The sequence below is a fragment of the Lactuca virosa genome, chromosome 8, assembly GCF_052849685.1.
Source record: "Lactuca virosa cultivar CGN04683 chromosome 8, Lactuca_virosa_CGN04683_v6, whole genome shotgun sequence".
In the NCBI taxonomy this organism is placed as follows: domain Eukaryota; kingdom Viridiplantae; phylum Streptophyta; class Magnoliopsida; order Asterales; family Asteraceae; genus Lactuca; species Lactuca virosa.
Window position 1 is genome coordinate 296,773,400 of NC_136433.1, and position 25,808 is coordinate 296,799,207.

Genomic DNA, 25,808 nt, shown 5'->3' on the forward strand with positions numbered 1-25,808 from the left:
AATGTCATATATTGCAATAACATATAATCACATAAAGATATACACCTTGCTCAACATGTTACAAGGTGAAATGAAATTGACAGCAACTTTTCGTTGAATACAGTTTCTGTTACTGTTCTTAGAAAATTTATAGAAAAATCATCAAAGCTCTAAATCCAAATCCGCAAATTCTGAGAGTTTGGAATATGAGTCTAGTTTGTTCTTAAATTTTATCATGATTTTTAGTGATCTCTAACAGAGGTGAAAATGTTCATAATCACAGACTGGTCCGGGTTTGCCTCTGAAATGATAGGCAGTTTTGTAAAAATCACCATAAATTGTAGAAAACTCATATGGAGATGTGCAAGTAGCCATTTTAAAGATAAGAGTTTGAACTATTTGCACCTGGAATAGTTTTGAAAACTAAAATATTTAAGTTGACCAAAACAGTCCGTGATCGAAGTTCATCTTTTCTGATGTAATCTGATAGAAAAAGTTTAATTGTGTTCTTGATGATTTTACTTGTATTCCCCCCTTAAAACTTAAGAAAAACATGTAAATGTAGGGGTATGAACTCACCTTATGTGTTCTTAGAGGATGGATGTTGGAGAAGAGAAGTGTTCAACTCAAAAACACTTAGAAGATGCCTTGACGAATCGAGAACCAAGAGTGGAAGAAAGCTTGATGATTAACCTTGGAAGTCTTGAAATTGAGAGAGAATGGTGTAGAAAATGAGTGACTTAAGCCTTGTATTTATACTAGTAAGAATTACTATTCATATATAATTCTTTAATAATAAGTGTTAAATGTTGACATTCTCCATATAACTAGTTAGTGTATATGACATATTCATGATGTAATCATGACAAATGTTTCTAGAAGATGGTTAATACTAATTGGCTAATAATAGTAATTTTTAAAACGTAAATAGTAAATAGTAGGTAGTAAATAGTAAATAGTAAATAGTAAATAGTAAATATGATGAGATTTTTACAATTGTCATATTTGTAAACCCCGTTAAGCCATGTTTAAGAGTCTTACACAGCCCCCGATAATTGTGCAATAGTGTTTTATCGCTTTGGTTCGTTGTTTAGCACTGTTAAGGCTAAGGAAAATCAAACACATGAATTTTACAAATGATGTTTTCTCATTAAAATAGCGAATTGTACAACGTAATCCTTAACATACAAGGGTTAATGGAGTTGACCGGTTTGACTTGTTGACTTTGTTTGACTTTGACTTGACTCAATTTTGACGGTTGTCACAGTAGGGTCCCTGAGTACTGTTTGGGAGCATTTGGTGTGGATGAGGCTGGAGCATGTGGTGTTGAAACAACTGGGGTAGTAGCTGCATAAGCTGCTACTGTTTGTTGCTTTTTAGACTACCCTTGGCTCTGACGCCCTTTTCGTTTGTTGTCTTTGTTCTGTTTGTTAGTCTTTCCCTCCTTTCTGCCTTCAGTTTCTCCAGCCTTGTCACCTTTCTTGTTGCCATGGTCATAGAGCTTCTTGGCTAGTCTCTTAGCGCTATCATAAGTTTCAGGGTTTGCTGCTATCACATATTCCTGAATTGGGGAGGTTAATCCTCAGATGAATCTCTCAATCTTCTTTCCTTCAGAAGTTATCATGCCTGGACACAATAGCGACAACTCATTAAACCTTGAGATGTAAGCGTCAATGTTGGAGTTTTGAACTGTGAGGTTCCACAACTCTTGTTCCATCTTCTGGATTTATCCTATGGGACAGTATTATGTCATTATCATTTCCTTAAACTCTTCCCATGGTATAGCATTTTCTACTGGGAGCATCATGGCATCCACGTGACCATTCCACCAAGTAAGCGCTTGGTCGACCAGGGTACAAGCTGCAAATTTCACCTTATGTTCTTCGGGGCCGTTCCATTGAAAGTTCGAGGCTTGGCGTTCGTGAAATCCTTGTAGGTGCAGACCTTTGTAGGCCCTTGGTTCATCCCCTGATTTGAACTTCCGGCTCCTTTCCCGTTACCACCTCCATTATTCCCATTGTGGATGTGGGCTAGTGCTACTGTGACTGCAGCTGAAACTGCGGCGTGGAACGCAACCGATTTTACTTCAGGTGGGGGCGGTGGTGGTGGTGCATCTGCGTTATTGTTCGCTAGTGGGTTCCTTCGAGGCATCTTCTGTCATGGAACAGAATGATGATGAGTACATAGCACATCTTAAGTTTGGAATTCTACAGTCTTGGCGAATCGATTTGTACATCTAAGTGATTCCATATATTAGCATGAAATAAAGAAATAAAACACATAACAGATAACAACGTCCAATATACATATAGCATTTCCACTAGTAGTAACCTTTTTAATACAGGAAAATTTGCCTAAAAGGCATACAGTACATAGGAAAATACATGATCTGACAGCATGACGACCTTATGAGTAGTGTAATCACTTAAACATAAGGTCGATAGTACATAGAGTAGTACACATAAAAGAAACATAATAATATGTGCCAAGGGGTGGTGCTGAGGAAGTAGATGCGCCCTGTAGACGAGCCACCTGTCGCTCGGCGTCTTGTAGTCGAGCCTCCCAGACTTCCTGTCTCATATGGAAGTCTCTCATTACCTCCTGTGTCTCTCTCTCCGCTCTTGCAACCGCAGCTCGCATCTGGTGCATTTGGTCAGCAGTGTTCTGGGCCAAATTACCAGTATCTCACAGACACCTTACCATAAATGGAAGCGCTCGGTCAGCTGGTTCGCCATCTCTCAGGTCATAGAACCTACTTGCCATCCCAAACGGGGGTCGCTGCCCCTGCTGCCTACTCCACCTCCAAATATCAAGACCCCATGGAGGTGTAGGGCCATTGGGGCACAATCGATGAGCGGGCACCCTTACTGGGTATGGTGGATTGATGACTACGGACTCCGTGTCCGAGTCATCTGCGTCGCTATCATCTGTCTCCTCCTCATCTGAGTCTACTACCGGTTATGCCGGTCCTTCTGCAGGTTCTTCTTCTTCGGGTACTTCCTCCGGCTCTTCCTCTGGTTCTTCCTCCGGTTCTTCCTCTGGCTCCAACCACCCACCATTCCCCTGGTTGGGGAAATAAGGATCTCCTGGGTGATGGAATTCGGCCATAGCGTCTGCGAATACCAGAATAATAGCACATCCATTAGTCCTAGTGTATTTTAATTTTGTTTAGGTTTGTGTTCTTCTAAACCTTCTTGGATAGCTAAATGGTAAGTTTTGGTTTATTGACCATCACAATTACTCCTAGACATATATTGATCGTACTTTGAACGAATGTAGTTGATCAGGCTACATTCATCCCCAATACGATTACATAACTGCCCGGGTTTAACTGCAACGTTCAAATCTTCCAAAGACTTTTATTGTTTATTATTATGTTGTTATTCTAAAATGCACACATAGGTATATATTTTATTTGTTTTGTTCAGAGTTATTTAGTCCCAATGTGTTTATAGTTGCATATCATTTATGATTAGATATGTCAATTCACTATAAACAAAGCTCTGATACCAACCTGTCACACCCCCGAACCAGACGGCGGAAACGTCCGGGGGCTTGGGTGACTTTATCTTGGAATATCATCACAATGAATATAAATGAACCATAACATCATCATCACCACACATACAATATTACAACTGCCATTGTTTACATCAAGTATAGTATCATAAATTACATGCCAAAATATTCAATGTATGATGATAACAAAATACGACAAATTCCACATATTTTTGTTGACCTTTCCGCTTAACGATTCCCTGAGAATACAAGTTATTTTGAAAACGGTCAACATAATAATGTTGGTGAGTTCATAAGCATATTTGAATGAAAAATTTTGTATTGTTCGTAAAAACACCAGAAAATCCGATATTTTCTGTAAAATGGTTTCAAAGTGTTGTAGCAAAATCCAGTATCAATGCATGTGTGTTTTCTATTTTGGAAATGTATATGAAATGTAACCCAGAAAATCCTGTATTTTTCTGTTGTAAGTAGAAGGTAGTGTATAAATGTATTTTTCCCAGAAAATCTGATATTTTCTGCTTATAAAAGTATCGTGGTCTTAAAACCCCAAGACCTAGTATTGGTGTGTGTATGTTTTTGTATCGTCAAGATTTGTATATGTATTCTGTAAATTTATGTTGGAGTTAATCTCTAAGTGAGCCGTTATAACCATACTTGATAATAACTAATTCGCCTGTCATGACGTTTTTCAAACGCTAGCTTGTTTAAGGTAAGGTTTGTCACCCTAGACTGGCCGAGACTATGTGTAGCGAACAACTCAGGTGTGGGGTGTCACCCCCGTATAGATCTATACACAAACTCTCGCTCTCCCTCCAGGAGACTATGGTTATAACTACAGGCTACGATTGTACACTCAAGAGGTGTCAACCGACATGTCTCACCAGATCCTTAACTGTGTTTACGCGAATATTGTATTACACTGTGTATAATGTTTATGTGTATGTTTTAAGTTTGCAAAGCTCAAAAAGTATGGATGTGAATGTATGAGGCCCAACAAACATGTAGAAGGACAGCTAAGGCCCACTAAACATGTAAGTCATTTCCAGGCCCAATGAGCATGCAAAAGGACATCTAAGGCCCACTAAGCATGTGATGTATAGTCCAGGCCCAATAAGCATGTAAACGGACCACTAAGGCCCAATAAACATGTAATGTATAATTCAGGCCCAATAAGCTTGTAAATGGACCACTAAGGCCCAATAAACATGTAATGTATAATTCAAGCCCAATAAGCATGTAAATGGACCACTAAGGCCCAATAAACATGTAATGTATAATTCAGGCCCAATAAGCATGTAAATGGACCACTAAGGCCCAATAAACATGTAATGTATGATTCAGGCCCAATAAGCATGTAAATGGACCATTAAGGCCCAATAAACATGTAATGTATGATTCAGGCCCAATAAACATGTAATCGATGTATTTAGTTCGTTTTTTATTACGTTGTTTATTTTAGCTCGATTGTTTACCAAAATGACATAAAAGGGCCCAATTTTTGTAGTGATGACATTTTTGGCCCATTAAGCCGAATTTTTACAATTTAGGCACATTTTTGGTAAAATTGACACTTTAGGTCCCTTAAGACCAAAAGTTTACATTTAAGGGCTCTTTTCAGATAAAATGACATTTTTAGCCCACTTTTGTTAAAAATAACAATTTCGGCCCAAATTTTATGAAACTTCACATTTTCGGCCCAAATTTATAGAAATTAACATTTACAGCCCAAGTTTAATAAAATTTACATTTTCAGCCTATTTTTTTATAAAAATGACATTTTCAGCCCAAATATTGTGAAAATAACATTTTAGGCCCACTTTCAAATAAAGTTACATTTTCAGCCCATTAAACCGTAAATTTACATTTTTGGCTCAAATTTGTGTTAAATGACAATTTAATCCATAAAAGTCAAAAATTTACAATTTAAGCCCATTATGTGAAAATTTACACTTTTGGCCTTTTTAAAACCATGAATATCATAATGACCCATTTTTATATAAAAATGACTCTTTTAGTCCTTGAAAAACCGTGAATACCTTAAAGGCTTCACCTTTTTGTTTATTTGTCAAAAATGGCTCCTTAAGCGGTTTTGTTTAGTTTTTTCAACATCCTTAACATGTATAACACTTTCATCTTCATGGTAAGTTACATAAAGTGGTTTAGTTTACAAATATTACCAAGTTTTGGTAGAGTTTTCGAGATTTATGAAGTTTCATCACATAATCACAACATATAACCTAGAAAACACACATAAACATGCACAAATACATAGATCTATCACATAAGCAACTTGTATTCTCCCCCAAAACATAGTAAAACCGAAAACAAGGGGGTATGAACTCACTTTGGAGTTTGGATTTGGTTTTGATGAAAAGATGAGAGGAGATGATGTTGTTTTCGGCCTAGCCTTCCTCCTTGATGAGTTCTTTGAGTTCTAAGAGCTTCATGAGGAATAAATCACGGTTTGAAGAGCTAATGAGTAACAAGTTTAACATAACATGGAGTTAAACCTCTTAAGTGAAAGTAGCTTACCAAGATGGATGGATTTTTGATGAAGTTTCTTGAAAACACACACAAGCTCACGAAAATTTGAGGAGAAAAGGAAAGGATTTTCTTGAGAGCTCTAGAGAGAATTCGTGAGTGAGTTTGAAAGTAAAAGTGAAGGTGGTGAGGTGAGGGTTTCGGCCGAGACTAGAAGAAGAGAGGGAGTGAGAAGATTAGTCAATACTTAGTGATTAATTGTTAGCTTGTCTCAATATTTGTGGGGTAATATGCATGTTTACATGCAAAACAATATGGAGGTGGCACAATTCTAGCCATCTCCACATTTTCTTCCTTTATATATATATATATATATATATATATATATATATATATATATATATATAGTTGGGCCGAGAATAAGGGAGAAGAGAAGAAAGGAGAAATAGTTTGGGCCTTACTTGCTTGATTTTTGATAACATGAGGTCCAAGTGGTTGTTTCTCGGCTCATTAGGCCCAGTAAGAGGGTTCTGGTCCAATAAGAGTTTGAACTGGAACATTAGGGTAACAACCCACAGTTGAGTGTATGAAATGCTTTGAATTAAGTTTTTGGAACGAACATCATGCATTGACAAGATTAAAGTTGCATAATACATCAAAAGTTGATCACATATTGACAGAATTTTCTAGCTGAGAGTGCTAGTTGTGACAGAATAGGGACACCTACTTTCCCCTATGGTGGACGAGAGATGATCACCCCTCTCTTGGGATACTGAACCTCGTGTTCTGGCATAAAGCCAAACCTGATTTGAAGAGCTTCAAAGTCGGCTGGGGTTGGCTAAATTCCAATCTGTGATGTTGCCATTTTCTCTCAAAGTACAAGAACAAGGTAGACGAGAAGGAAACGAAAGAAAGGTATGAGCATTTGAAGAAGTAGGAAATGTAAAGAAGAAAACCATCCTTGATAAGGAAGGTTTTAAACGCAAGGTGGGAATATCGAATAGTTACCATGATGAAACCGTTTGTGCAGATGGCTCCGTCACATCAGCGGACGTCAGAGCCATCTCCACTGAACATGTGTCTTGATCTAAGCTAGAACAACTCAGCTACACTAGGCTAACACTAACGTTTACTAGACTAAGGGACTTATTAACGTATCCCACTCAAAATATGTTAAAGATAACATAACCATTATCTTTAGGATGATCTAGCTAATGGTCGCAAATCTATCCTAGTGCCAGACCTTGGCCCTCTCCTTTGTGCTAGAACCTTATCGCTTGGCATCCTCGTGTCCAGGTCCAACTCTCGACGACAATCTCCGGTCTATAATAGGATAAAACACAGTTGGTCGTCTCCTAGAGCGACACGTGTTGCGTCCAGAGTGTTTTCCCCTGTCCACTCTACACCAATAGCAGATGACCATTAGTAGTGCACGATCCTCCATTGGGACTCCTCCAAGTCCTTTCGGCCTAGACGAGACAAAAAGCATCGTTGGGATCGTGCATACGAAGGAATAGGTATAAAATGACCCTTCTTCTCCAGAAGAAGGGATCGCCCCATCTTCATATCAATTCCTAATTACCTTACTCTCAGACAAATACTAACTAGACTGTTGCAGCTTCATCTCGGGACCACCTCCCAGACATCGACTGATGTTATTCCTTCATTGTTGTGTCGGGTTAATCGTGAAACTTCAAAGAAGCAAAACTTCTTCATACGAAGTCGGATTTAAGCGCTCCTTATATCCATGAGATGGTTCTAATGACTACTACATCTTTAGCTAAGATTATTTACTATATCTTAAATGTCTAGCCTGGATTTGTGGGCGTTATATATATATATATATATATATATATATATATATATATATATATATATATATATATATATATATATATATATATATATATATATATATATATATATATATATATATATATAGTAGATTATTTCTATATGAGTATGTGAGTGAGTACAGTCAAAATATGAGTATAGATAAAAGGATATAAAATGAGTACAAAGACAACGATAGATAATGAGATAGAGTGACTAGCATCTTTCATTAAGATTTCCATGTCACAAGTTTTTTTCCTTATCTTTTGTAACACTCAAGTATTTCTCCAAAGTAGTTTTCAAATTGTCAGTCCCGGTCGTTATTTAATCGACGTCACTCGAACTACTTGTGACCCATTTATTATTTTGTTTTGCTTGGCCTTTTCCCATAGGACGACTAGGTCTTAAAACCTCAATAGGTTCATCTTCATTGAGTCGAATCCCGGCATGCACATCTGACGATTAACTATGAGTGGTTTCAGATGTTTTTGTTCTTTTAGAACCATCCGTGAATGAAAGTTTAGATATCTTGGCATTTTTTCGAATCCTTCACAATATTCCAAAAATAAGAAGTTTGAAAGGTGCCCCCTTATCAGTTCGGTAAAGTGATAGAGCTTTCAACAAAATTGTTTGATCGGTCACACCACTTTGCCACTAGCACATGTTAAACTCGATGACAACTTTGTTGGTTTTCCTCCACTTCGAGTAAATTTGATTTTTTTCCCTGTAGTCTCCAAGTGTAACATACACGTTTTGAAATCGTGTTTTGTAAATTTAAAGTGAATAATATTATGAAATATTATATAATTTTTAAAGTTGAGTTCTAACAAGATAGTTTTTACTAGAATTGAAGTAAAACTATGTTTAGAATCACTCGGAAAATGTTGGAAGTCTTATGAGATTCCAGTCAAAAGTCAAATGTTAAAATTTAGCGAAAATATAAAATTTGAAATAAGTAAAATTTTATTATTGAAAGTTATAGATAATTTCGTTAGAAACATTTAGGCGAAAACCTCATCGATATCCGAGTTATAACGAAGAAGCCATGACCAATCGAAGATCCACGATAAAACCGACAAACACTATTTAGCATAAAAAGTGAGTTTTCGATAAACTAATTTATAGCCTTAGTACTCGTTAAACCGATAATTTTCATAAAAAGAATGTCAAAATCTGACTTCGTATGAGGAAGTTATGATTTTTCTAAGTTTCAGAATAGCACTAGACAGCTAAAAACTCGAAATAAAGATCGAGCGATATTTAGCCGAAACAACCTAAACGAGAATCGAAGGTCTCGTCAATAGTAGTAGAGCATGGTCATACCTACACGTGGATATAAAGAACGTCAAAAACGGAGCTAATATGCAAAATATATGAATTTTTGAAGTTTTTAATATAAAATCTAATACTTATCCGAAGGGTGTACGCCCCGCGTACGAGAGTACGCTCAGCGTACTCGGACTTGGTCAGAAGCTGGCCACGTCGCCCTTTTCTTCGCACGAAGCACACGTATTGGGTAAGACAGCCACGCCCGAGTCCGAGTTCCGATCAGATGACACCTCGCATGTACGCCCCGCGTAGATGGCCGCCTCGCGGTACCCCCAGCGTACCGAGGACTACGCCCAGCGTAGTCAGCAGCTTCAGATACTATAAATATGATGCGAGGCTGCCCGAATTTGTTTAGAAAATTTAATACTCTTTCACACTTTTACACCTCTCACTCTCTCTAAATTTACCCTAACATCCCCCGAAGTCCCAGTATCATCCCCGACACCCGAAGCAAGTCCCGACGCCCCGAAGTTCCCACGAAAATCATATTTCCAGTCGAAACTCTGCCCGAGTAAGGCCCGGTTTTCAACTAAAATCCCCGGTTTCGTCAAAGAAAGTCATATTTTGTGTCGAAGTGATGCAAAAATTAATTCACGGTGAGTTCAATATATATGAACAATTGTATGTTATGTGTTATATGTGCTATGTGCTTTTCCGTGTTATTTTCCTGTATTATTGTTTTTCCGCTATTTTGATAGCAAACTTGTACCTTTGGCCATGTGATCAGTGAAAGGACTTAGATTCACAGTGGTATTGGTATGTAGCCTCTGGCCATGTAGAGCATGTCTCCGTAAGAGAATGACTTCTATTCTATGACATTCGCAGAAGGTTAGACAGGGTTGAAAGCCTAAAATCTACCAAAATGATTAAATCAGATATTTTATGTCTTTTGTGCCATTTGGGCCGAAGCGTTATTGATGTACATCAAGTATTGAAATTGTTATGTCTCGTTGATTGTATATCTTTGAATCAAGTCATTGATTGATATGGAAAGCTTGTCACATGATTTCATATATGCCTTTGTTGTTCCTCTTTGCTTCTGCCATATTGATGTATATATATGGCATAACATTATATTGTATCTATTATTGAACTCACTAAGCGTCACCGCTTACCCCTCTCAATGTTTAACAATTGCAGGTGATAAATAACCAGTATAGTTATATACTGATAGAAGATTTTGAATAGTTTGAAACTATTATATTTAGTACTCATGTATGTATAAAACTATAGTATCCTGGGTAGTTATGTATTATATAACACTTTGTAATAGTCGGTTTGTATCCAGACGTTTGTAATCGCATTATCAATGTAAAATATTGTTTATAAATATGCATGTAGCATGTTTTGGAGTAATAATGTGTAGTTTATGAAAGGGGTTCTTTCAATCATGGTATCAGAGCAGTAGTTTGAGTGAACTAAATATCACAGATTGGTATTTAGACTTAAACTATTGGAAGTTCAATATATGAACTGGTTCATTATAAGAATAGGGATACAAACCATAGGAAAGACTTAAGTAAAGTATTAGGTAATAGTAAATCCTAATATTCTAAAATATTATATTACTCCAAATTTTCACAGCAATGGCTGAACATGAAGATAGCCATACACCAGAAGTAGGTGGAGATCCTCATCCTAATGAAGGAGAAACTCCAGTATCCCCTCGTGAGGTGCGACTCATGGATAAACTTACTGGTATTATCCGACAGACTCTCGAAGAACATAAGAAGGATAATAATAAAGGTAAAGAGAAAGCCGTTGGAGAATCTTCAGGAGATAAAGCGAGACGTCCCTCTTTCAAAACTTTTAAGAGTAGTGGTGCTACAGAGTTTACTGGTGTCCTAAATCCTATAATAGTTCTTACTTGGATTCAGAACACTGAGAAGGTATTCCACATCTCCCATGTGGATAATGAAGACAAGGCCAATTATGCATCTTCAATGCTTATAGGAGAAGCCTTAGTCTGGTGGGAAGCAACATATGAAGCTCTTAACGAGTATGACCAGGATAACTTATCCTGGGAGATGTTCAAGACTCGTTTGTTAGGAAAGTACTGTCCTCTAGACATGAGGAGAAGATTGGAGAAAGAATTCCTCGAGATCAAGTAGGAAGGAATGACGGTGAATTAGTATGAGACTCAATTCAATCAGAGAGCAAGGTTTGCTGCAAAGTACATTCCAACTGAAGACGATAAAATTCAGTTATTCATGGAAGGGTTACGATATAAAATCCGCGATTTCGTGATAAATCGGGATATTTTGTCATTTGATAAAGCCGTGGAATATGCTCGAAAGCGCGAGCATGACTTGGAGATACATGGTGCCACTCTTTCTGTTTCAAAGCATCCACGTATTGATCGAACTGTTGTTGTTCCCTCTATGCCACCACCTCGACCTGCTCGATCTGATTCTAATTCAAGAGTGCAATCTCAGAGTGCTTTTCGTGGTCGCGGTCGATCATAATCTTTTTCTATGCAATCGTCATCATGTCACGTTTGTGAAGGAATCATCCGGGCCAATGCAGAATAGACAAGGATCCTATAGTTTGTTATGGATATGGAGAAAAAAGGTCACATAAAGCCCGCTTGCCCAATGAAGCATGTTATTTGCTATGCATGTGGTATTACTGGCCACAAGAAGCGTTTTTTCCCTACTCTTACTAGCCAAGTGACGGGAAGTCAAGCTTCCGTTCAACAACCAAAGAATACTCCAACTAAAAAGGAGGAGGTGCCAAAAGCTAAGGGCCGTGCATTCTAAATTACCACGGAGGAGGCACGCGAGGACCCGAATGTTGTGACGGGTACATTTCTTGTCAACTCTAGACCTGCTCACATCTTATTTGATTCTGGTGCCTCAGATTCTTTTATGTCTCATCAATTTGCGAATTCCTTTCAAATTGCTTGCTATACACTCGCGCAACCATTTCACGTAGATACTGCGGGAAGTATATCATTACTTGCTGATAAAATTTATATGGATTGTGTCATAGAAATTGAAAGCTATAATTTTCTTGCTAATTTGATCCCTATCTCCTTGCCCAACTTTGATATTATTCTCAGCACGGATTGGTTGTCAAAGAACCACGCAGAACTCTTGTGTTACGAGAAGATGGTCCGCATTCCTATTGAAGGGGCAGATCCTATTTATGTCGACGGTGAACAAAGAATCTTAAAAATAATCTCTTTTCTCAAAGCTCGTAAATTTATATCAAAAGGGTGCCCTATCTATCTGGGCTACACAGTTGATATCTCAAAAGAGGAGAAGAAAACTGTAAATGATGTTCCAGTTGTTAAAGAGTATCCTGATGTTTTCAACTATGATTTGCCTGGACTTCCTCCCGACAGGCAAGTAGAATTCTAAATCGACCTTGTGCTTGGTGCTGCTCCGATTGCAAAGACTCCTTATCGTCTTGCGCCAGCTGAAATGAAGGAAATGATGATCCAACTACAGGAATTACTTGACAAAGGCTTTATTCGACCGAGTACCTCTCCTTGGGGTGCTCCAGTATTGTTTGTCAAGAAGAAGGACGGATCGATGCGAATGTGTATTGATTATCGTGAGCTGAATAAGGTGACTATCAAGAACAAATATCCACTACCTCGCACTGGCGACTTGTTTGATCAACTTCAGGGTGTTAGCTATTTCTCGAAGATTGATTTGAGATCTGGCTATCATCAGTTGAAAGTACAAGAGCAGGATGTACCGAAGACTGCTTTCCGTACTCGTTATGGGCATTATGAATTCCTTGTCATGCCGTTCGGTCTGACAAATGCTCCTGCTGTATTCATGGATATGATGAATCGCGTATGTCGCCCGATCCTCGATAAATCTGTCATTGTATTCATTGACGATATTCTAATTTATTCTAAGTCCGAATCTGATCATGCCGTTCATATTCGTGAAATATTAGAACTTCTTCGAAAGGAGAAACTATATGCTAAATTCTCGAAATGTGAATTTTGGCTTCGCCAAGTTCAATTTCTCGGTCATGTGATTTCTGGTGACGGTATATCCGTAGACCCTATCAAAATCGAAGCCATTCAGAATTGGGAAGCGCCTCGTAATGCTTCTGAAATTCGCAGTTTCTTAGGTCTCGCGGGATATTACCGAAGATTCATTAAGGATTTCTCACGTATAGATGTACCTCTCACAAGTCTTACACGAAAGGAAGCAAAGTTCGAATGGGGTGAAGCCCAAGAAAAAGCTTTCTCAAATTTAAAAGATCTCTTGACTCATGCTCCGATCTTATCACTTCCCGAAGGTGATAATGATTTCTCCGTATATAGCGATGCTTCTGGGTTGGGACTCGGTTGTGTGTTGATGCAACGTGGCAAAGTGATCTCCTATGCCTCAAGACAACTGAAAGATTATGAAAAGAATTATCCAACTCATGACCTCGAATTTGCTGCAGTAGTATTCGCCCTAAAACTTTGGAGACATTATCTTTTTGGTACAAAATGCCAATTGTGATATTTTTGAAATATGATATAATTTTGAAAGTTGAGTTCTAACAAGATAGTTTTTACTAGAATTGAAGTAAAACTATGTTTAGAATCACTCGGAAAATGTTGGAAGTCTTATGAGATTCCAGTAAAAGTTAAATGTTAAAATTTAGCAAAAATATAAAATTTGAAATAAGTAAAATTTTATGATTGAAAATTGTAGATAATGTCGTTAGAAACATTTAGGCAAAAACCTTATCAAAATCCGAGTTATAACGAAGAAGTTATGACCAATCGAAGATCTGCGACAAAACCGACAAACACTATTTAGCGTAAAAAGTGATTTTTCGATAAACTATTTTATAGCCTTAGTGATCTAAATGAAAGTCGTAGTACTCGTTAAACCGAAAATTTTCATAAAAAGAATGTCCAAATCTGACTTCGTATGAGGAAGTTATGATTTTTCTAAGTTTCAGAATAGTAGTAGACAACTAAAAACTCGAAATAAAGATCGAGCGATATTTAGCCGAAACAACCTAAACGAGAATCGAAGGTCTCGTCAATAGTAGTACAACGGTAAAAAGACAGACGAAAACGGACTTCGGATGAAGAAGTTATGAATTTTTAATGGACTTTTCCTGTCCCAGCCCGTTAAAAATATAATAATAAAAATAAATTCAAAATTAGCCGACGGAGTCGAAACGAAAGTTGTAGAGCATGGTCATACCTACACGTGGATATAAAGAAGGTAAAAAACGGAGCTAATATGCAAAAGATATGAATTTTTGAAGTTTTTAATATAAAATCTAATACTTATCCGAAGGGGGTACGCCCCGCGTACGAGAGTACGCTCAGCGTACTCGGACTTGGTCAGAAGCTGGCCACGTCGCCCTTTTCTTCGCACAAGCACACGTATTGGGTAAGACAGCCACGCCCGATTCCGAGTTCTGATCAGATGACACCTCGCATGTACGCCCCACGTAGATGGCCGCCTCGCGGTACGCCCAGCGTACCGAGGACTACGCCCTGCGTAGTCAACAGCTTCAGATACTATAAATATGATGCGAGGCTACCCGAATTTGTTTAGAAAATTTAATACTCTTTCACACTTTTACACCTCTCACTCTCTCTAAATTTACCCTAACATCCCCCGAAGTCCCAGTATCATCCCCGACACCCTAAGCAAGTCCCGACGCCCCGAAGTTCCCGCGAAAGTCATATTTCCAGTCGAAACTCTGCCCGAGTAAGGCCCGATTTTCAACTAAAATACCCGGTTTCGTCAAAGAAAGTCATATTTTGTGTCGAGGTGATGCAAAAATTAATTCACGGTGAGTTCAATATATATGAACAATTGTATGTTATGTGTTATATGTGCTATGTGCTTTTCCGTGTTATTTTCCTGTATTATTGTTTTTCCGCTATTTTGATAGCAAACTTGTACCTTTGGCCATGTGATCAGTGAAAGGACTTAGATTCACAGTGGTATTGGTATGTAGCCTCTGGCCATGTAGAGCATGTCTCCGTAAGAGAATGACTTCTATTCTATGACATTCGCAGAAGGTTAGACAGGGTTGAAAGCCTAAAATCTACCAAAATGATTAAATCAGATATTTTATGTCTTTTGTGCCATTTGGGGCGAAGCGTTATTGATGTACATCAAGTATTGAAATTGTTATGTCTCGTTGATTGTATATCTTTGAATCAAGTCATTGATTGATATGGAAAGCTTGTCACATGATTTCATATATGCCTTTGTTGTTCCTCTTTGCTTCTGCCATATTGATGTATATATATGGCATAACATTATATTGTATCTATTATTGAACTCACTAAGCGTCACCGCTTACCCCTCTCAATGTTTAACAATTGCAGGTGATAAATAACCAGTATAGTTATATACTGATAGAAGATTTTGAATAGTTTGAAACTATTATATTTAGTACTCATGTATGTATAAAACTATAGTATCCTGGGTAGTTATGTATTATATAACACTTTGTAATAGTCGGTTTGTATCCAGACGTTTGTAATCGCATTATCAATGTAAAATATTGTTTATAAATATGCATGTAGCATGTTTTGGAGTAATAATGTGTAGTTTATGAAAGGGGTTCTTTCAATCATGGTATCAGAGCAGTAGTTTGAGTGAACTAAATATCACAGATTGGTATTTAGACTTAAACTATTGGAAGTTCAATATATGAACTGGTTCATTATAAGAATAGGGATACAAACCATAGGAAAGACTTAAGTAAAGTATTAGGTAATAGTAAATCCTAATATTCTAAAATATTATATTACTCCAAATTTTCACAGCAATGGCTGAACATGAAGATAGCCATACACCAGAAGTAGGTGGAGATCCTCATCCTAATGAAGGAGAAACTCCAGTATCCCCTCGTGAGGTGCGACTCATGGATAAACTTACTGGTATTATCCGACAGACTCTCGAAGAACATAAGAAGGATAATAATAAAGGTAAAGAGAAAGCCGTTGGAGAATCTTCAGGAGATAAAGCGAGACGTCCCTCTTTCAAAACTTTTAAGAGCAGTGGTGCTACAGAGTTTACTGGTGTCCTAAATCCTATAATAGTTCTTACTTGGATTCAGAACACTGAGAAGGTATTCCACATCTCCCATGTGTATAATGAAGACAAGGCCAATTATGCATCTTCAATGCTTATAGGAGAAGCCTTAGTCTGGTGGGAAGCAACATATGAAGCTCTTAACGAGTATGACCAGGAGAACTTATCCTGGGAGATGTTCAAGACTCGTTTGTTAGGAAAGTACTGTCCTCTAGACATGAGGAGAAGATTGGAGAAAGAATTCCTCGATATCAAGTAGGAAGGAATGACGGTGAATTAGTATGAGACTCAATTCAATCAGAGAGCAAGGTTTGCTGCAAAGTACATTCCAACTGAAGACGATAAAATTCAGTTATTCATGGAAGGGTTACGATATAAAATCCGCGATTTCGTGATAAATCGGGATATTTTGTCATTTGATAAAGCCGTGGAATATGCTCGAAAGCGCGAGCATGACTTGGAGATACGTGGTGCCACTCTTTCTGTTTCAAAGCATCCACGTATTGATCGAACTGTTGTTGTTCCCTCTATGCCACCACCTCGACCTGCTCGATCTGATTCTAATTCAAGAGTGCAATCTCAGAGTGCTTTTCGTGGTCGCGGTCGATCATAATCTTTTTCTATGCAATCGTCATCATGTCACGTTTGTGAAGGAATCATCCGGGCCAATGCAGAATAGACAAGGATCCTATAGTTTGTTATGGATATGGAGAAAAAAGGTCACATAAAGCCCGCTTGCCCAATGAAGCATGTTATTTGCTATGCATGTGGTATTACTGGCCACAAGAAGCGTTTTTTCCCTACTCTTACTAGCCAAGTGACGGGAAGTCAAGCTTCCGTTCAACAACCAAAGAATACTCCAACTAAAAAGGAGGAGGTGCCAAAAGCTAAGGGCCGTGCATTCTAAATTACCACGGAGGAGGCACGCGAGGACCCGAATGTTGTGACGGGTACATTTCTTGTCAACTCTAGACCTGCTCACATCTTATTTGATTCTGGTGCCTCAGATTCTTTTGTGTCTCATCAATTTGCGAATTCCTTTCAAATTGCTTTCTATACACTCGCGCAACCATTTCACGTAGATACTGCGGGAAGTATATCATTACTTGCTGATAAAATTTATAGGGATTGTGTCATAGAAATTGAAGGCTATAATTTTCTTGCTAATCTGATCCCTATCTCCTTGCCCAACTTTGATATTATTCTCGGCATGGATTGGTTGTCAAAGAACCATGCAGAACTCTTGTGTTACGAGAAGATGGTCCACATTCCTATTGAAGGGGCAGATCCTATTTATGTCTACAGTGAACAAAGAATCTTAAAAATAATCTCTTTTCTCAAAGCTCGTAAATTTATATCAAAAGGGTGCCCTATCTATCTGGCCTACACAGTTGATATCTCAAAAGAGGAGAAGAAAACTGTAAATGATGTTCCAGTTGTTAACGAGTATCCTGATGTTTTCAACTATGATTTGCCTGGACTTCCTCCCGACAGGCAAGTAGAATTCTGAATCGACCTTGTGCCTGGTGCTGCTCCGATTGCAAAGACTCCTTATCGTCTTGCGCCAGCTGAAATGAAGGAAATGATGATCCAACTACAGGAATTACTTGACAAAGGCTTTATTCGACCGAGTACCTCTCCTTGGGGTGCTCCAGTATTGTTTGTCAAGAAGAAGGACGGATCGATGCGAATGTGTATTGATTATCGTGAGCTGAATAAGGTGACTATCAAGAACAAATATCCACTACCTCGCACTGGCGACTTGTTTGATCAACTTCAGGGTGTTAGCTATTTCTCGAAGATTGATTTGAGATCTGGCTATCATCAGTTGAAAGTACAAGAGCAGGATGTACCGAAGACTGCTTTTCGTACTCGTTATGGGCATTATGAATTCCTTGTCATGCCGTTCGGTCTGACAAATGCTCCTGCTGTATTCATGGATATGATGAATCGCGTATGTCGCCCGATCCTCGATAAATCTGTCATTGTATTCATTGACGATATTCTAATTTATTCTAAGTCCGAATCTGATCATGCCGTTCATATTCGTGAAATATTAGAACTTCTTCGAAAGGAGAAACTATATGCTAAATTCTCGAAATGTGAATTTTGGCTTCGCCAAGTTCAATTTCTCGGTCATGTGATTTCTGGTGACGGTATATCCGTAGACCCTATCAAAATCGAAGCCATTCAGAATTGGGAAGCGCCTCGTAATGCTTCTGAAATTCGCAGTTTCTTAGGTCTCGCGGGATATTACCGGAGATTCATTAAGGATTTCTCACGTATAGATGTACCTCTCACAAGTCTTACACGAAAGGAAGCAAAGTTCGAATGGGGTGAAGCCTAAGAAAAAGCTTTCTCAAATTTAAAAGATCTCTTGACTCATGCTCCGATCTTATCACTTCCCGAAGGTGATAATGATTTCTCCGTATATAGCGATGCTTCTGGGTTGGGACTCGGTTGTGTGTTGATGCAACGTGGCAAAGTGATCTCCTATGCCTCAAGACAACTGAAAGATTATGAAAAGAATTATCCAACTCATGACCTCGAATTTGCTGCAGTAGTATTCGCCCTAAAACTTTGGAGACATTATCTTTTTGGTACAAAATGCCAATTGTGATATTTTTGAAATATGATATAATTTTGAAAGTTGAGTTCTAACAAGATAGTTTTTACTAGAATTGAAGTAAAACTATGTTTAGAATCACTCAGAAAATGTTGGAAGTCTTATGAGATTCCAGTCAAAAGTCAAATGTTAAAATTTAGCAAAAATATAAAATTTGAAATAAGTAAAATTTTATTATTGTAAGTTGTAGATAATTTCGTTAGAAACATTTAGGCGAAAACCTTATCGAAATCCGAGTTATAACGAAGAAGTTATGACCAATCGAAGATCCGCGACAAAACCGACAAACACTATTTAGCGTAAAAAGTGATTTTTCGATAAACTACTCTATAGCCTTAGTGATCTAAATGAAAGTTGTAGTACTCGTTAAACCGAGAATTTTCATAAAAAGAATGTCCAAATCTGACTTCGTATGAGGAAGTTATGATTTTTCTAAGTTTCAGAATAGCAGTAGACAGCTAAAAACTCAAAACAAAGATCGAGCGATATTTAGCCGAAACAACCTAAACGAGAATCGAATGTCTCGTCAATAGTAGTACAACGGTAAAAAGACAGACGAAAACGGATTTTGGATGAAGAAGTTATGAATTTTTAACGGACTTTTCCTGTCCCGGCCCGTTAAATATATAATAATAAAAATAAAGTCAAAATTAGCCGACGGAGTCTAAACGAAAGTTGTAGAGCATGGTCATACCTACACGTGGATATAAAGAACGTCAAAAAACGGAGCTCATATGGAAAAGATATGAATTTTTGAAGTTTTTAATATAAAATCTGATACTTATCCGAAGGGGGTACGCCTCGCGTACGAGAGTACGCTCAACATACTCGGACTTGGTCAGAAGCTGGCCACGTCGCCCTTTTCTTCGCACGAAGCATGCGTATCGGGTAAGACAGCCACGCCCGAGTCCGAGTTCCGATCAGATGACACCTCGCATGTACGCCCCACGTACAAAGGCTACACCCCGCGTAGATGGCCGCCTCGCGGTACGCCCAGCGTAGTCAGCAGCTTCAGATACTATAAATAGGATGCGAGGCCGCCCGAATTTGTTTAGAAAATTTAATACTCTTTCACACTTTTACACCTCCCACTCTCTCTAATTTTTACCCTAACATCCCCCGGAGTCCCAGTATCATCCCCGACACCCCAAGCAAGTCCTGACGCCCTGAAGTTCTCGCGAAAATCATATTTCCAGTCGAAACTCTACCCGGGTAAGGCCCGATTTTCAACTAAAATCCCCGGTTTCGTCAAAGAAAGTCATATTTAGTGTCGAAGTGCTGCCTAAATTAATTCACGGTGAGTTCAATATATATAAACAATTGTATGTTATGTGTTATATGTGCTATGTGCTTTTCCGTGTTATTTTCCCGTATTATTGTTTTTCCGCTATTTTGATAGCAAAGTTGTACCTTTGGCCATGTGATCAGTGAAAGGACTTTGATTCACAGTGGTATTGGTATGTAGCCTCTGGCCATGTAGAGCATGTCTCCGTAAGAGAATGACTTCTATTCTATGGCATTGGCAGAAGGTTAGACAGGGTTGAAAGCCTGCAATCTACCAAAATGTTTAAATCAGATATTTTATGTCTTTTGTGCCATTTTGGCCGAAGCATTATTGATGTACATCAAGTATTGAAATTGTTATGTCTCATTAATTGTATATCTTTGAATCAAGTCATTAATTGATATGGAAAGCTTGTCACATGATTTCACATATGTCTTTGTTGTTCCTTTTTGTTTCTGCCATATTGATGTATATATATGGCATAACGTTATATTGTATCTATTATTCAATTCACTAAGCGTCACCGCTTACCCCTCTCAATGTTTAACAATTGCAGGTGATAAATAACCAGTATAGTTATATACTGATAGAAGATTTTGAATAATTTGAAACTATTATATTTAGTACTCATGTATGTATAAAACTATAGTATCCTGGGTATTTATGTAATATATAACATTTTGTAATAGTCGGTTTGTATCCAGACGTTTGTAATCGCATTATCAATGTAAAATATTGTTTATAAGTATGCATGTAGCATGTTTTGGAGTAATAATGTGTAGTTTATGAAAGGGGTTCTTTCACCAAGCTTCATTTATGAGAGAAAACGCCTTGTAACTTTCTTGTAAAAAGTTGGCGCATCTTGGTTTTTCTCAACTTTTGGGTCTTCCAAAACGTTTATGCATGCATGAGCCAACATCTTTTCCTCATTCGGTATCTAACTGTTAGAAGGTGCCTTTCCTTTTTCTTGGGTTCAAGTTGAGGTTGAATCTCTTTAGGCTTAGAATCCGTTTCGGGTACGATTTCGGGTTGAGAGTGAGTTTGGAATTGGGTTTAGGGTTGGGGTTGGGATTGGAATTGAAATTGAGATTCATGAATGTTCTCAAATGGGTTGAAGTCATATTCCGGTTGGCATTGCACTTAAGTTTGGAATTAGAATTGGGGTTGAGATTGAGATTGAAATCGAAAGTGGGCCGGGTATGAATAGGATATGGAGTGTACTATGCACCGAGATAAATCAGATAATGGTAACTAGGATGTGAATAAATATGACGATCAATTTGATTTTGGAAGAATGTAGGTGATGAATGGTTTGAATGAGTTGTGTTTTAGGTATTTTTCTTGTTTATTCTTGGAGTTTTGGGTTGGAAGAGGAATTGGAGGAAACTATTTTTCACAAAATAAGGTGAGTGTTACACCGAAAAATTGAAGGTTGTGTATTATAAAATTAGATAGTTGTTGGTATTTATAATGGTTAAAAGAGTATTAAAATTTTGATCTTTATTTAAAAAACGGGTATAATTTTGAAAAAAAACACAATTATAATTTTTGAATTTTGAGTTTTTGCTTTTCTCTCTCGTCAAAGCATGTTGCCGAGTCAAACTTCCGAACTTAAAATGCCGAGTTCATAACAACGTGTGCGCCGAGTACAAGCAGACGTTGTTGAGCTCATTCCGAGCCCACTCAATGGAGCTGTAGAGATGCTCTAATACTATAAAGATTATAATATAAATCGTATAATTAAAAAGATTATAATATAAATTGTATCAAATAAGGTTAGCGGAAAATGACATGGAAAATAAGATAAGGTTTATACTTTATAGACATTTAAAAGCAATTTATATCTCAATAAATGTGTCATCATCAATCAATGGTACGAAAAACTTTGACCATGGAGGTAAGTCAAATCAAATCAATTCTCCACTTAAATATTCATAAACTACGAAACGTATCGATGCTTATTATAATACCATATTTATAATTTTCTCTCTTAGAAATTCTGCAAATAATTCGCTCAGATTCCATTGACAGATTGTGTATATTTAGGAAAGGAATCGAATACCAAGGAAGACGAAGAACAAGGAGTAGAAGCAGTAGCAGAAGCACAAACGTACGGTTTGGTTTATTCTTTCTCTTATCTTCATTGCACGTTTCCTTGTTTCTTTTCTGATTAAATTCCTTTTTCTCCATGATCAGTCAATCCCTCAAGTTTATTTGTCCGTTTTAGCTTAAGATCTTCCAAATTAAAGGTTTATTCTTCGTTTTTGTTTCTGTAACTTTGTTTATCGATTGTTTTACACCACAATCTCTTTTTGTTTTTGATGATTTAATCTGTAGAATCAAATGTCGTTTTGTTTCGAGTGTTATGTTTGCTTCGTAGTTGAGTTTTGATACGACAGTCTGGCAGAAAACTGAGTTTAAGAGTTCCAGATTTTTTGTCGTGTATCGGAAGGCTTTCTGTGTTGAAATTAGAAGATGAGGGTTTAAGAATATTATATTGATTCCAGTAGAGTTATGCGATTTTGTATCGATGAGAAGTACTCTTCTGTAACTACCTATGTCCTTTTTTGGTTAAAACCGTATTTGATTTTGAAGAGTTTTGTGATTTTGGACGAATGACTAGTATCATTCTGTATCTACTTTTATCAGTTTTCATTTAAAACAACAGGAAGATCTAGATGACTATAGAATGATGTTACTGTTTTCATTCTTTGATGGACTTAGATCCAACTTTCTCCCTCCTTCTCAAAAGAAGTCCATTTTCGATTCCTTAGATTCCAATATAGTGGTTCCAGAATTCAAACTCTGCTTAGATCTTTTTAATTTCTTCTATTTCCAATTTTATTTTCTGTTATGATAGTCTTTTATGTAGTACCATGTATTCATCAATTCTAATGTAAAGAAAATGAGCCTTTGTCACTTTCAAACTTCCATTCAAGTAACAAATATGGAAAAATTTATTATCATGATTTATAGTCATGATTGAAATGTAGTGCTGTCTTTATTGATACACCTGTAGGTTTTAATGACAAATGGTACTATTTTCATCACTTCAATTTTATTAGGCAGCTCAAAATCTACAATCACATACAGCTATTCCACATGGTTGTTAAAGTTGTTTGTGTTTTAATGGAAGAAATGTGCTCTTTGTTTTTCTCTGTTTACATATCATGATGATAACATGGAGTCTCTAATAATGGATATTCATTTATGCATTGCAGATTTGCAGGTAGTTTTTGAAGTTCTTTAAGATTTTGATGGAAGACAATCAATTAAACTTCAATCGACCAATTCTTTCTGTAAGACGTTTCTCATCAACAGTTTCTTCTCAAAAAGACTCCAAAAGGAAAAATGGAAATTCTCTCCCCACAATATCACCAAGCCCATCTTACAAATCAGGCCCATTAAGAAACCCTGGAACTGTCCCTTTTGTTTGGGAACACACTCCTGGAAAACCAAAAGATGAAACAAAAACACAAAAACATATTAAATATCTTGTCCCAAAGCCTCCACCAGGTCGAATTTCAAAGCCTAAAAAACAAGAATCTTTAGAAGTGAAGTTAACAGAATTTGAGAGCTTAAAAGAGATAAAGAAAGAGTCATCTGATTCAAGAGTGATTAATGAGAAGCCATTGGAGGTGAAGAAGGTGGTTAATAGGGCAAATGAGAAGCCACAGATTACATATGGCCCTAACTTTTTACAGTTTACTGGCGATGATAGTGAAGAAGATAGTGATTTTGATTATGATGAACATGAAAATACATCATATAAGGTTTGTGGATTGCTTCCACATTTTTGTTTAAAGGGTTCAATTGGTCTTTTGAATCCATTACCAGGATTAAGTATGAGAACCAGATTACCAATATCTTCTGCTAATAAAACTCCCTCTGAATCCTCATCAGCTAGCTCTCAGGTAATTATCTCCTAATAATTCTTTTCTAAATTAATATTACTATGATTAAGAATGTTGCATAAATTGGTTAAAAACTGAAACAATATTTCATAATCAAGCATTTATGGAATGAAACATGGTTTCATAATCAACCACTTTATTGCATTAATTTGTCAAAATATGAAACGTTGCTGCATAATTACGCATTTACCCTTGTCATTTTTTTTTTTTTGGATTTTATTAGCCTGCTAGAGTGGCTGTATATGAGCACAGATCATTAGCCAAGCAAGAAAAAGAGCAGACCATTATAAAAAACGAGCCCAAAGATGCTACCAATCAGAAAGAGCGATCAGAGCCGTTGGATCGTGTGATTTCAGATGATGATATCAATTCAAAAAATAAAGAAGTAAATTTACAAAAGAAAGGACTCATAAGCTTCAAGGAATTACTAGCTGTTGAAAATGAGAAAGAATCCAGCCCTCAAAATCATATGGTTGAAAAGACTCTTTATATTGATACCATACATAAGGTGGAAATGGAAACTGCCAAATCTGATGAGGGTATTTTCGGAATTTCCCATATTCCGAAACAGGATAAAGAAGCGGGATTTTGTGAAGACCCGAAAGTTGACCGAGATTTAAAGGTTTCCCGACAAAGTGAATTGGAGTTACCCGCTCCGCCACCATTACCGAAATCGCCCTCGGATTCTTGGTTGTGGCGGACATTGCCGTCTATGTCCTCAAAAAATAATCCTAAATATCCAAGGGCAAAACCGGAAATTTTTCAGTCACGAAATCCACAGGTAAATCGATTGATTAACCTCTCTAGTTAATTTATTTGGACGAGACAGAACTAGAAAAGACTGAAAAAAACTTTCTACAGTATTTTGTATGACGAGATGAGGAGAGAGGGTATTTACGTCTTTTTCATAGTTAAGAAATCGAAAATTTCACCTTTTTGGAAGCCACATAATTTTCAATTTTTGCATATATTTAAAAATTGCAAGTTTTGTCAGACCGACATAGGTCACAGTTCAGTATACGTCAAACACAATACAATCTCATGTCTAATGCACATATTTAAAAAAATATAATTTTTGTCTTATTCACATCAGTCTAATCCTGTGTATATTGTCAAGTCTTGTTATGTGTAATAAATAGGGGCCTAAATGCATATATTTTGTACTTTTTGTTAGGGACAATTACTTCCTATACCAGAAACTTAGCATTTTGAGTTAGTAGATTATAATATGAAGCAATGAAGAAGCATTGGTGCACAAGGTTTGCTATTGGTTTAGAGGTGGTATGAATGTAATGAATGAGTTGGTTGTGATTATTTTTGATGGGCGTATCATGTCATTATCATATTTTATATCATGTAATTAATAGTGAGGAATAAAGGAAAGTTGATTGGAGGTTTGTATATGGTAATATGAAGAGGGAAATGGTCTGTAAAGATGTTTTCATAATAAGAAAGGAGATGGGGTACCTTTCAGATAGAATGGGAAAAGGAGGACTTTATGCTTTTGTTTGCTTTCTTTCGTTTTAGTTGATGAAATTCATGTACAAAAAGGTCGTATTCAAGTAGGACAATGCCAACGCTAAAAGTAGAAGTGGGAAATGACACATATGGGACCATGTTGGGTTGGTGTTGGGGTTAAATGGGTAAAATTCACTAGAGAAAGGAACAAAAACTGAAATCCATCTTTTTTTTCTTCGGTTAAAATTATCCAAAATTTAGGAAAATTTGTCTGATAAATTAACTACTAATTTTGTAGTGGGAGTTGCGAAATAGGTTTCACACTGCTAAACCGGTTAAAAGTCATTTTGATT

General features: G+C 37.1%; 1 protein-coding gene across 2 annotated transcripts; it reads left to right on the plus strand.

Moving 5' to 3' along the window:
- The first annotated feature begins 22,027 nt into the window (after nucleotides 1–22,027).
- On the plus strand, nucleotides 22,028–25,502 carry LOC145133390 (uncharacterized). Of its 2 annotated transcripts, XM_079068334.1 has the most exons (5): nucleotides 22,028–22,193; nucleotides 22,280–22,332; nucleotides 23,305–23,997; nucleotides 24,221–24,778; nucleotides 25,172–25,502. In XM_079068334.1, exons 3-5 carry the CDS (start codon nucleotides 23,341–23,343, stop codon nucleotides 25,199–25,201), a joined length of 1,245 nt encoding a protein of 414 aa, XP_078924460.1. In that variant the 5' UTR covers nucleotides 22,028–22,193; nucleotides 22,280–22,332; nucleotides 23,305–23,340; the 3' UTR covers nucleotides 25,202–25,502. The 2 variants fall into 2 exon arrangements, with proteins under 2 accessions (XP_078924460.1, XP_078924459.1); XM_079068333.1 differs by lacking the exon at nucleotides 22,280–22,332.
- Nucleotides 25,503–25,808: the final 306 nt, after the last annotated feature.